Below are 13,404 nucleotides of genomic sequence, written 5' to 3'. Positions count from 1 at the left end.
GGGGTTTTTGAGCTTCTTCAGAAGTTGCTGGTACAGAAGCATAGCTCCTCTTGGCACCACACTTGCCTGTGCTACATCAGACCTTCAAACTCCTCTACACATCACGTGACCAGCACTACACGGAGTAAGTGGGTAGCGTTGATCACACAATGGGCTCCTCTGGGGAAACCCAGCCACCCAGGAACCCTGGAAGAGACCATGGACTGGCCAGAAGACAGAGATTTTGGAACATTGCCTGAGGAGGTGGCTTGTGCCCAAGCAGGGTCACCTTCTAATGAGTTATCAGAAGGTGAAAGGCTGTTTACCGATGGATCCTGTTGCATTGTAGGAAACTGTCAGAAGTGGAAAGCTGCTGTGTGGAGTCCCACATGACAAGTCATCTAAGCCACTGAAGGGGAAGGTAAGTCAAGTCACTTTGCAGAGGCAAAAGCCATCCAACTAGTCCTAGAGATTGCTGAAGGAGAAAAGTGGCCAGTAATTTCTATACTGACTCCTGGATGGTGGTTAATGCCCCATGGGGGAGGCACTGGTGAGCTATTTGTAGCTTGATGGGCCCACGAAACATAGGGAAGTCTAAGGAGAGATGCCATATGCAGATGGGCTGGTGATCAAGAGGTGGACCTGACCATGGAGGCTGTCACACAGGTCCCTCATGAATGTGAAGCAGGTATGGCAATCAAGCAAGCCACATGAGTAAAGTCTCTCTGAAACAGAGGGCGGTGGCTGAGTTTTTGCTATGGTGGGGCCTTTCAAATTGAGTATATATCGGAGCACTGCCACGAACATGCCAGGACAAATGCCCCGTGCCCATACCATCCCGCTTCATTGCTGAAAGGCTCAGGGAGCAGGCCACTGGCCACCAAATGCTGCTGCCAACCATCTCCACCAGTTACAGCCCGTGGGTCTGCAAGGGGCGGCAAAGCCCTGACCCTGTAGCGGCTGCTGCCTCCCTTTGCCATGCAGGAGCAGAGATGGCATCTCAGCTGGGCCAGGGGAGGCCTGAGCTCACTGCCAGGGAGCAGCAAGGCCCAGCTTTTCCCCAAGGAAAGACAAACCAGGAGGCAAGGGGGATCCCACAGCCAGCCGGACAGCAGCCTTACAAGCCAGGGCTGCATCCTACAGGACCTGAGCAGAGCAGGCCCAGAGATCAAGGGCAGCTCCAACCAGGAGTCCAGATCATAAGGGAATGTCATGCCTATGAGGCAGGTCCAAAGACAAACCAGAAAGCTAGTTCACGTGTTAGAGCTAGGCTCAGGTTCAGTGATCACAAGGCAGGGCCAAGGTCACACTAGAAGTTCTTGGCCAGTCATGGACACAGCTGTGTTTGAACTGGAAACTGGCACACCTCTAATGTAGCACAGAGAAGGACTGAAGATCCAGGGCATAGCTTATTGCTTCTGGGCCCATAGGTGTGGGTAGAGGCTCCCAGGTGTGCTTGGTCAGGACCATTAAAGGCTTATTAGTGCATTCAGAGCCCTGACACCTAGTAATGAGGAAAAGAGATGGGCCTGGAGACAAGGCTACAAAGCTTGTGTCTGAGGTCCAGGCCTGGAAACAAGCACCTACAGTGGATTTCAGGCAGTGACTGGAGTTCCAGGGCTCAGCTGAAATGGACTTCTGTTGTGGGCAACAGTCTTGACTTGGGGAGTTTCACATAATTTCTTACTGATTAACATAAAATTTGTGTTGTTGATTCAAGTATTGACAAAAACCAATGTCACAAACTACACACTTAGACCTTTCATCCTGCTTCCCCACACTCAGCTTCAGTCCAAAAAGTCTCCTTCTCTGCTTCCTAGTTTTAGCTTTCTTGTTACACTCAGTGCTCCCCAGTCCCTTTGGTAATGCAAGGGAATGCAAGAGGCTGGGGCTGATGTGTAACTCTTTCTATCTGCCAGTTGTTGCTGCCCACTTTTTTCCTGTAGTCTAGTCTCCTTGTTCCAGTGTTGGTCACCTGTGGGCTGCAGTCCCTCTTAGGTGTCACTGCTCTGGCATGGGTTACCTGTGGCTGCAGTCCCTCAGGGGTGCCTCCTCTGGCATGGAGCACCTCCTCCCAAGAGCATGCCTTCCACTGTGCTCTCAATAACATCTCCTGTTAAGTCTCTCCTCTGTTTTGTTTCTCTAAACATACCTCTTGCATTTCTCCCACAACCCTTTCTTAATTATGCTCGAGGAGAGATGCCATATGCTCCTCTGACTGTCTGAAGATTTGTAATACAAGTTCTTTTCATTCATTACAGGGCTAGCTGCAACTGGCTGTGACTGGCCAAGGACAGTTCATGTCCTCCTCCCACAAAGAACACCCCTAGTATTAAAATGGTGCCAGTGCCCTGTACAGGCTCCTGAACGCATGCACAGAGCGTGTGGGGGAAAGCTCCTGCTGAGGTTGGTCATGCTGTCAGGGTCTTAACAAAAGCTATTTTCAGTCCTGAGACTTCAATAGCTGGTAGTATTTTCTGTAATTTTATTACTTCTCAATGAATTTATCTTCCACAGTTTTGTTCAATCTCCATTTAAAATCATGTAAATTTTTATCATCTCCAGCATCCTTTGACCATGAGGTCTATCATTCAGCTACCTCTATTTGTTTCTTTTGTATCTGCTTCCTACTAACTTCTTATAATACCCTTATGTTCCTGTGTCAGAAGAGATACTAAAAAGTCAATCTCTGTCATTGTCTCCATATCATCCAGGACTTCAGAAACCTCTGCTCTTGACATCATCCCTTTCTTAGGAGTCTGGCTGCCTGGTCTCAGGCCCATCTGAAGCAACTGCCCTCCCTTGAATCAGAGCACTGTTTGTGATAGAGCTGTGAGATGCCTCCATGGGTGTCTACACCCCCTCACCGGAGAGAAGAATTTAAATTGAGTCTCTTGATTATGGCCCTTGCTACCTTGCATCCCTGTGCCTGGCCATTAACCCCACTGAGATGGACCCTGTAATGTACCATTGCAAGTGTTCATTTTGGACACTACTATGAAACTGATTAAAATGCATTTTATTGGAAGTAACATGAGAGGGAAAAAGGAGAGAGCACAGATAATTTCATGTCCCTTCAGATGGTGGGAACCCCAAGCTGTGCAGCATTGGATAGATCTTTATGCAGGGCACAGCACACTTCGCATATCCCCTACATGCAGAGGTTCATTGGTGGTGTGACCTTTACAAATTTTATAGGTATGTTCTTAGAAGTAAACAACTCTGTTTATTATTTCTACTGTGGAAGAAAAGTACATTTATATAGAACTATACTGCTTCACTTCAAGATAAAGACAAGGATGTGCTAGCAGCAGCATCACCAGGTGTCAGTTTGGGACCATCTACGAGCTCCTCCATTACGATTAGCAGGTGGAGTTTATCCCACAGCTATGAGGTATGTTCAGCACAGTGTAGGCCTGGAGGCCAAGAGATATGTGCAGCACAACATAGCACACCATAGCACAACACGTGCCTGTGCCTGATCAGGTCAATTTTTTTGTGGGTCACTAACTCCTTGATGTGTAACAGTTTTCTGGTTAGGACTACTAAACCCTGATGTGTGGACATAAATTCCAGGCTTGGTATTTGACCTACCTCATTGCTACAGACTTCTTTGGGAATCGCTGGACTGTAGTGGTAGTATTGGGAACTAAAGCATTGAACATCTTAGCAGGGAAGCCCCTGCCCTGCTGGCCTTACTGTCTGCCACCTGCTGCCCAGGGTCTCCTTCCCTGGCAGAGCAGTCTCACCATTGCTGCTCCTTGACAATCCCCTCTCTGCTGTCTCTTTTCCAGACTGAAGACTCCTAGCTCACTAGCCACAAGAAACAGAAAACTGGACCACTGCTCTGTATCAAAGCCAAAGTGGATATGTAGTTTTCAGTTTGATTGAGCATGCTGTGCTTTCTCAAATATTTTTGGGGAGCCCAGGACAGCTTTTCCTCTGGAGTCCAGGAGGTTCTCTGAGTGCTTTTCCTCTGGTGGCTATGATTAGAGCATACTGCCTGTAAAGTTCTGTGCCTTCAGCCATGGGTTTGGCTTGCTTAGGAGAAGGTAGGCCTTTCTTTAGACAATTACATTCCCCAAAGGGCAGAGAAGATGTGTCAGCTCTAACCCTTCCCCAAATGACATGAAAAGGAAAGGCACACTTAGTCCACAGAGCAATTCTAATGCTGTCCTATGCAGCATTGAAAAGAATGTGTTTGCATGTGGCTGTTTTTGTTCCTCAGACCTCTAGCAGTACTGTGTATCCAAAATAACACAGTACTCTAGTGAAAATAGAGTGTAGCGGATGAACAGATGGCAATTTATTGAGGTACTAATTTCAATCATACTGCCAGGGAACAAAAGGGCTACGGGACAATACCTAGACTTTGTGGGAACTGTGGTACATGTTTTTAAGCTCTTGTTGGACTTCAGAGCTCGGAAGGCAGTCTTTGCTCCCTTCATGGATGCTCTTCCCTCATACTTTTGCAATATCCCCCATGCTGCTCTTTGCAGAATTGCTTCCCACGGGAGCTGCAGCACCCACATTCCCCATGGCAATGCCTTTACAGCAAGTCCTGCTGGCTCAGACCAGCAATGCACAGGCACAGTTCTGGGCCCAGCTGTTGATAAGGGGGTATAGACTTTATTCGACTTTGCTGAATCTGCACTTCTGACTCTCATTTTATCCTCTTCAGAGGACATTTTCTCCTTCATAAACCAATTAGCTCTATCTCTTCTACAGTATTTGACTGTGACAGTATTTTTTCATTCAGGGCACAGACATCTTAAAATGCCTCTGGATTTTCACCAAATAATATTTCTGTCTTTTTCTTCAAAAATCACTGGGTTCCAAGAACAGAGCCACTGGTCTACATTTTCAGTATATCGATCAGGATCATCTCCTTACACAAAAGTTAGCATAACAACAAAATTGGAACCTACACTAAGCTCCCAAACCTAGTTTTCAAGTAGATATCTCTGTTTCGGAAAACTGATAGACATCACTTTGTATGCCTAGTGACACCTAATGGCCCAGTTTAGAAAGAGCCAAATGGGTGTGCTTCACAGCGAGAACATCACGTGGACTTGGTACCTTGAAAACCTCTCTCATGCACTTTTAGGAAGCCACTTACCATTTCAGCCTTGATTTTCTCAATTTCTTTGCTTTAAAATAACTGTCAAACAAAAGAACGATTAAACAAGGGAATAGCTATTTTTTCTTCATTATGTAATAAATACCTCCATAATAAATGTTCATAATTTTATAGCCATTGCACCTAGAAAGTGCAGAGTGACAGACATCCTCATTTCAGTTTAGTAACAGTTTCATAATACACTCTGCTCCTTAGGACAGTATTTTACCAATCCTGATTTGTAAATTTTTTTAGTTGCAGCAAAACGCTGTTGACTGCTTTTGGGTATAAGAAAAACAGAACATAATGTACATGGTAAACCTTGAAATGTCGTATCTCTTGAAACAATTTTTTCTTGAATACTTATATTAACCGTAGCTAATCGTTTATGAATGTCTCCAGAAAACCAGTATTTGCAGCTCTCCCATAGACTTCATAGCATCTATGAAAATGTGCTTCCCTGCTGCCAGCATCATCATTTCAAGTTATATTTAATGCTGACTTCACAAATGGTTGAGGCAGCTCCAAATACCATCATGTGTCCCCTTTTTTTAGCCTTTTTCAAGTACTGAATTTGCAGTTCTGTATGTGCATCTCAGCAGAAGGAAGATTGCTTAACTCAGCAGTTAACACTAATAATCCTTTTAACTGGATAAACTGAAACCTTGCCTCTAGAGACTGTGAAATAGGAAGTAACATCTCTGGAGAATTATTACATCAAGAGGCAGTAAGAAAGATGTCGTTGTATGATTCTTGTGGGTGTTAGAGAGCTGAAGCTGTACACCTTTTAAGACAAACACTGTTCTCATGTTTTTGAAGCTCTATCTTTTAGGCATGACCTTGATATATTTACTGAGGACATTTAGAGGAAATATTTTAAAAAAATCTGGAATTACAATAGCAAATTAAAAAAAAAAAGTTTAGCTACTTGATATACCATATGGAGATAAGCTCAAGGTAGGAACAGGAACTGTAGGGTTTACTTTACTTAAGCTCAAAATAAAAAAAAAGGTTCTTAATCTGTTTAGTAACTTCACATAGGAGTACAATTGGTTTTGAAAATAGGATCCAAATCCTAGACTAAACACTTGTGTCAATAATCACTACCAACTATATCATATGTTTCAGGTTATGTGGTGCAGTAACACAGATGTAATGACATGTTTAGTTTGCAATGCTTTTATTAGAATAAATAGAGGGACCACCAATTAACATTCACAAAATCAATGATATGTCACTGGAATGAAGATGGGAAATCGTATCAGTCAGGAAGATGTTGTGCTTGGAGGTGATGATTTATGAAGAAATGGTAGACATTCTGCATGCTCCCTCAGAGCAAAAGACATAGCCGTATCGTATGTGCAGGACAAAGAAGCCCAAATGCATTCTTGGAAGAAGAATGCTTTGCTGAAGTTTAGAATTTCATCTGCAGGTTGTCCAGGCATTAATTCAAGGATGGTTACCCAGCAAGTTGAACAGAAAGGAACAGGATTATTCTGAAAGGTATGTTTATTTCACAGAACTGCTACAGAGAAACCAGATTCTCAATAATAGTGGCAGGATTTCTCACAAAAATCAAACCAATTGTCCTGTCTTTCAAAGTTGTTCAATTACAATGGGAAATATTCTGAACTACTTGCTGAAATTCTCACTCAATCCTGGATATGAATCCTGCATACAAGTTGTGTGAGCAGAAATACCTGCACCTAGAGATCTGAAAAGTCACACCCTTCTTCAAGAATATCTCCCTAGATATTTAAGGCTTTCCTCTTGGAGAAAATAGTGAAGAGATGAGATTATACTACAATACTAAAGTAAAAGGGGTCTTATTCTGAGGGGAAGGTAAGCATTATTTCCATCTCTTTTTCTCCTCACGGAGAATAATATTTACCAAAGAAGAGGATGATGTTGGTTGGGTTGTGTTTGATTAAGAAAAGGAATGGGTGGTCAGCCCTAAACTCTTCAGACTCAGAGGACTGTTCAATGTCTCCCATCACACCCTCCGAGCCTGCTGTCTCGGTGCCCTCTTCACTGACTTCCATGTACGCCTCGTGGACGGCCTCAGACACCTTCAGGCTCTCTGCTGAAGAGATGCCAGAGAGATTGGCTGAAGGGCTGAACAGGTCGGTCATACCCAAGGCTGTCAAGACACTTGTGAGGTTATATTTTTCCTCAATCTTCATGCGTGGGAGGTACACTTTCACTCTCTTCTTTTCCATCACATTGGGACTGGTCCATTCTATGAGTTTGTCAAAGCTGATTTTGTTCTCAAGCTGCAAAGAGAGGCAAGGAATGAAATGCCTAAAACAAGATTGCAATGGCCTTAACAGCTGTATTTATACCATTTGTTACTATTTTTTTCCATCTGCTTTGTGTACACAGTAGTACTTACATATAATCTTAAATGGATTTGTTTACCTTATATGCTTCTTCCTGACTACAGCCTATATCTCATCTGTCTTGAAGATGTTCTCCAAAACTTTGTCATCTGAAAATTTCTTTATCAGATCAAGGCTTTTTTTGTGAAAACAGCATTCTTGAAAACATCAAATCAAATTGGCCCCAAAACTGTTCCACCTGGAACTTACTTTATTGATCTCTTCCCTCATCTTAGTTGCTTTCTAATGCTACTTTTCCCATTTTTTCTCTTAGTCAGCTCTTGGAATGCTTTCCTCATCACACCTGTTTTAATTTCCCCTTTGATAAAATTTTCTTGTTTAACAAACTATTGAGTGCTCTCCTGGAAGGCTGAAATCACTTGAAATGAAAAAACATCCTGTAGCATGTCTGTTTCTGGTGCCTGATGGAGATCGGTATGTATAGCAACATCCTATTTTGCAGGGCTACAGCAGCACTATGGTCCTTTACGTTCATTTTACTAGACTGAGCCCAGGGCCCTCCTAAGGGGCCAGTCTCTGCCTGAACACCTGGTGGCACCTGGGGGGCTTTGGTACTCCCCTGCCTGCCTGGCACAGCCGTGCTGTGGGCAGCCGGCATGTAAATGGACAGCAAAAGGGATGATGGCAGCCAAGTCCCACTCAAATGACAACTCTTCTGCTTCCCGGCCAGGGCCATACCTGCTCCAGGCCAGAGATGTCATCAGGCAACAGCACCAACATGCTCAGCTCTCCGCCTGCATACGGAAGCTCCAGGATCTTCACTTTCTCTGCAGCCACCGCTGCCACTTTGAAGGTGCTGTTCTGGCTCATCATTTGCACAGGTCTGCTTTCTTGCTGCAGAGAGAGAAATGTGAGACTACGTGACTGGGGAGCAATTTTTTCCTTAAGCAGGCAAATGCATAAGGGACAGGACTCAATCTTCAAGCATGTTGCTTTTGAAGAAGAGCTGTGTCTCCATTCCCCCCTTGTCTGTTGGTGTTCCCTGGAAGCCTGGTCAGACACAGCTCTTGCAAACACTTCTTGGCCTTAGGCTCAGGTTCTGACAATGAGGAACCCGTCTAAATACCCGACCTGTGACAGCAGCAGGTTGTATGTGGAGCATCCAGCCTGCTGGCTGTGAGCCAACAGCTGTCTTGGCCAGAAGCTGTGTCCATGCCCTCCTACCTCTGTCACATTGAAGGGCACTTCCTGAGTGTTGTCTTCTTTAAACGCTGTCTTCCATATCCCTTTGAAGTAAATGGCATTCACAAGGACCAGTGCAGTATCAAGATCAACAGAGCCTGACACAAGGAAATCTTGAATCCGTCCTTTAAGAAAGAGGCAGGCAGAAGCATGGTAAGATACACCTCCTCCGGTGTGTGCACATACCTTCAATGAAGGGTACAGGGCTGAGGGTGCTGCTCTCTGGAGTTGTTTTCATAGCAAGAAGCAACCTGCTCTTGCTTGACCCACTTTTTCTAGACATTATGAGGAAAGGAAAAGAAGGGTATAGATTATGGTAGGTAGGGGGGGAAATATCTGCTACTAATTTTTCAGTCCTTACCATTTGTCTCTTTCTCCACCCAGGAATTAATGAGCTGTCTTGCTTCCTCTGTAGCTGTTTTGAAGTCAACTTCTTCCAGTCCCGCTCTGTAGAATTTCTTCGCACACTCTAAGTATTCCTGTGAACAGGATTACTGTTGTCAGACTGATGAGAACTTGAAAATTTAGGAATGTGAGATGCAAGATTGTGACATGAAGCTGAATGGTTAAAAGAACAGTGAACATTTACCCCTGTGTTCGAGTATGTCAGTCGCAGCTGTCCTCTGGTAACAGAATCTTAAAGCTCAACAAGAAAGACTACTTCACACATTTAGATCTGGCACTTTCTTTTTCAGATAGGATTCTAAGTTAAAATTTTGAAATAATTTTATTTGTTTTACCAAAACACTTTCAGTGTAATGAGCATTTTTAAGGACAATGTTTGTTTCCTTCTCTTTGTGTGCACCTTTTATTTTGAATATTGTGTTCTTACATTCTTAGATTTCAAAAACAAAGCTACTTTTCAGTGGGAAGATTTGGTATTTGGCTTTGAAAAAATCCAAATTTGACAATTTCAGTCTTCATGCTTTCAGGTCATAAAATGTATTTAATTTCCCTGAAAAGTTACATTTTTAATTAAAAGCCATTTTCTAGCAAATGAACAGCAATCTTAATTATTCCCTGTGACCGTTGCAACATGGGCATATTTTATGCCACTGTACTTTTGCCTGGCCTCCACCTGACAACAACAGGAAGGTTCAAACTTGTTCTGAACCAGTTCTCGTCATGGCTCACAACGACCTCTTCACCAGCAGACACTGGGCTGTTGCTGGTGGTGCTTCTCTAGGGTAGAGTCACGGGGGCCTGTATGGGAAATCCCACTGAAGTCAGGTTGCAGCACTACTCACCGGCAGAACAGGGTATGTTTTTTCAATATAGATTCTGTCAGCGATGTTGAGTGAGTGTGTAGCATTTGGCATTGTGATGCCTGAGAGAAGATCCTTGAATGACTTCTGGATGTATTCAGAAATGCCACACTGGGGTGCAAACATGAAAATAAGAAGATACATTGCATTAGCTTCTTTTTATCTAAGAAATAAGACCCTGAAGGATTGTCTTTAGTAGTTAGTCATGCTGCAGTGCAGCTGTCACTTTTGGGACAGCAGGTGCTTTGGTGATGGTGCATTAAGCCAACAAGTTCATCCTTCTCAAGGTAAATTCCCTGAAATGTGCTTTTTGTACGAGTGCAATTGTGTTCCTGACACTGAGACTTCTGGGTTCTTTTCTGCCCAGCATCTTCCTGCCCCTCTTTGGATGTCTCAGCTACAATTCTGACTGCTGTACCCTGGCTCTAGGTGCTGAGCCCCTTTCACATGCTGTCCCCCAGCAGCACTTGCCCGGGAAGGCACCCTGGTGCCCAAAGCATCCTGCCTCACACCATCACTTGCTCTGGTGCAGGATGTGCAACCTGCCTTCTTTCCCTGGTTTTTAACAAATAAGTTACACCCTCCTTTCTTCCCTCCACAGGACTGCTTGGTTTGAGAGTGTTACCATAGTTTTGGACAGGGTCTGAAACTGCCAGGAGGAGAGGCAGAAGAGTTCTAGTTTTGTTCTGAGGAGGAAAGCAGATCAAGTTGTTTCTCTACCTGGGGATCAGTAGTGTCTCCAACTCCTGTAACGTTATCAAAGTGAAGAACCTGCAAGAGAAAATGCCCATGGTAGAAATGACAAGCATGACCAAATGATGTGAATTTGAGATTTACACGCAATGCTTGAGGTAAAGCTATTGGCTCAGGAAAAAAAAGTGCTAACTGAGAATAAAGATAAACTAAAAATTTACTAGTGAGCTTGCAACTGGTTTATGCCCTCTGTGGCCTTCTTGGAAACTGTAAATAACACTCTCTGCTTAGATACTTTTTTCTAGTGAACGTCTAGAAATTAACTGAGTTACATATTATGTGCTGCTAATAATATTCTGTCTTCCTTTCTACCTGGGATCTATCTTTTTTATACATTAAAAAAAAATCTGATCACATTATCTAGAAGATGTCAGCATTTAGGGAAAAAAAATCATATAACCAAATTTTCTGACTAGAAATCCATTTTGTTATTGTCCTTGAGATATTTTTTTCTAAGTCAAAATTAACTGCCCCCTATGGTAAAAATATATTCTTTTTTTTTAGTATTTTCTCTAAATAACTCTCAGTTCAGTTCTCCATTTTCTGACTTTGGCTTACTTCTTGTGCATTAAAACAGGTGAGAACCTTGTCAGTGGTTAATATATTTCAGTGATGTTACTTAGAAAGAACAACAAGGAGAAGTAGAGGTCACTTCACACCTGTGTAAGTAACTTACCTTCTCCATCTGAGACTGAGTGTTACCTCTTGCTCCCAGATAGACCATGGCCAGAGCTGAAATGATGCTTAGGGGGGAATAGAAGATGTTGTCGTTGGCATGGTGGACTTTCAGCTCTTTGAATACATCAAAACAAAACTCTGCATTTGCTGCACTGATGGAGCCCATTGTGAAGTCGGTGTTGTCTAAAGCAAACAGAAAGAGTCTGACTTGTTATGATGAAATATATTAATTGCAATGCAAGAAAGTCACTGCACTCAAACCCCTGAACTTGGTGTACAAGGTCTTTTTTTCAGCAAACAGAATCCAGTGGTGTGGATTTAAAAGGCAGACATGCTTTTGGATTCATGAGCAATCAAAATGCTGGATAGCTACAAGTCATGCATAGGCTGGTCATTTTTTATTTGAAACTTGAGTTCCCCTTCTCTGTACATATATACCATATTGTTGAAAATGTTGCAAAGAATATTAGTTACCTTGAAAGAAGCTTACTAACAGGCTTTTCTCATCTCTTAAGGAAAATAAAAAAAACATAGATTTGGTCTCAGAATCTTCATTTTTTTTTTGACCTCCAAACCAGGTTCTTGGCTATAGTTTTTTAACATCACTTCTAAGATCAGTTAACAGATCAGCCCACTATGATCCAAACTAAAGTTAATTCCAGTATACAATGTGCAAACCTGAAGCAACAGCATGAGTTTTGCTAGCTTTACTCTAATTTTAGTCTAGTGTAAATGGAAGCTAGGTTGTTACACCACCTGCTTTATCAGAGGTCTCAAATGTTAGCAACATTACTTTCATTTTTTTATATAGGATAATGAAGGCACAGCAATGGAGACTGCAAATTAATTACCAAATTCATAGAGTTTATGACAAACATATATAACTAGTATGTTCCATTCATTGTTTAATTATATCTCATTCTGTTTTTAAAGTGTTTTTTAATATTTTTATCACCTTTTCCATAAAATCCACCTTTTAATAAGACAGTGCTTGCTTAGCCTTGTGTTTAATTTGCAGAGATCTTCACATCTTCAATATTTAAAATTTCATTCTGTCCTTTTTCTGACATTCTTGTAAAATTCTCCTTGTAGTTTCAGCACCTAGCATTTCATCTAACACTGAAGGGAAGGATTTTTTGTAAAGAAGGCAACACAGAGTATAAAATACAATACTGTGAAATGTAATGCAGCAGTATATTGTTTATACCACTTATAACTTCCACATGTTGACACAAGCAAAGAGAACCTTGCTAGGGTGGAATTTCCCCTAGCTCTTGGGGATCTTCACGCAGTGTAATCTTTAATTTGTTTCCTTCTGTGGCTGTTAGAGGACAAAATCCAGGATACTCTGCCATATGTATCACAGTCTCTATGGAATCAATGCATTCATGTGACAGTCATCTCCTAATGTGGGATAATTTGAACAACAGTGCATCTAGCTGCTCCCCTGCTGGAATGGATGGTCAATCTCTCTGTAAATTGAACCACTTATATAGGTGATATAAGGTAGATTTTTTCATTTTTTACCAATTCTACTAGCTATTACATTTTAGGCTTTAAGCTCCATTTATGGTCTTGGTAAAGAAACTTATTTGTGAAGCAAATGTTTTGTTGGTGGTGTTTGGTTTTTTTTTTTAAAATCTTAGAAATGTAGCTGTTAAAGATAACACAGAGATATGTCACCTGAACATGCTGCATTCCTGAATTTCATTCAGACAGTATCTTCCATAAACCCTGCAACTGAGCTTTAGTTGTATCTGCTGGTATTTAAACAGATTCAATTTTTCCTTTTAATTCTAAGTGAAAAATTACAGTGATAGAGGAAGAAGGAAGAAAGTTTGTCATAACATATCACCAGCTTTTTGATGTGGAAAAGTTAATAAACAAAGTCTTAGTTCATACAAACAAATACTTTTACTTTATGCATGGCAGAATGAGAAACAGTAAAATAATGCAGAACACACATGTGAAGGTGAGATGATGTTTCTGTGGAAGGAATCCTTTAATCATTTGTTTCTTCAACTGATAT

The 13,404-nt window shown here is 42.1% G+C and overlaps 1 protein-coding gene across 1 annotated transcript; it reads right to left on the bottom strand.

Moving 5' to 3' along the window:
• Positions 1-6,969: 6,969 nt before the first annotated feature.
• Positions 6,970-11,541, bottom strand: LOC102057283 (ovalbumin-related protein Y-like). The gene is made up of 7 exons (XM_005434861.3): positions 11,374-11,541; positions 10,665-10,715; positions 9,927-10,055; positions 9,041-9,158; positions 8,662-8,804; positions 8,176-8,331; positions 6,970-7,371 (listed from the first exon to the last, which is right to left on the bottom strand). Exons 1-7 carry the CDS (start codon positions 11,539-11,541, stop codon positions 6,970-6,972), a joined length of 1,167 nt encoding a protein of 388 aa, XP_005434918.1.
• Between the last annotated feature and the right edge of the window lie 1,863 nt (positions 11,542-13,404).

Source organism: Falco cherrug, chromosome 3, assembly GCF_023634085.1.
Source record: "Falco cherrug isolate bFalChe1 chromosome 3, bFalChe1.pri, whole genome shotgun sequence".
Classification (NCBI taxonomy): domain Eukaryota; kingdom Metazoa; phylum Chordata; class Aves; order Falconiformes; family Falconidae; genus Falco; species Falco cherrug.
Note: the sequence above shows the minus strand (reverse complement) of the source record. Positions and strands in the feature narration are given on the sequence as shown.

Excerpts from the sequence above, each read along its gene's own strand:
- LOC102057283 (XM_005434861.3), bottom strand. The coding sequence starts at position 11,541 with ATGGGCTCCATCAGTGCAGCAAATGCAGAGTTTTGTTTTGATGTATTC. Across the intron at positions 10,056-10,664 it reads GAGACACTACTGATCCCCAG|TGTGGCATTTCTGAATACAT; the intron begins GTAGAGAAACAA and ends TTTGCACCCCAG. Across the intron at positions 8,332-8,661 it reads TGCCCTTCAATGTGACAGAG|CAAGAAAGCAGACCTGTGCA; the intron begins GTAGGAGGGCAT and ends CTCTCTCTGCAG.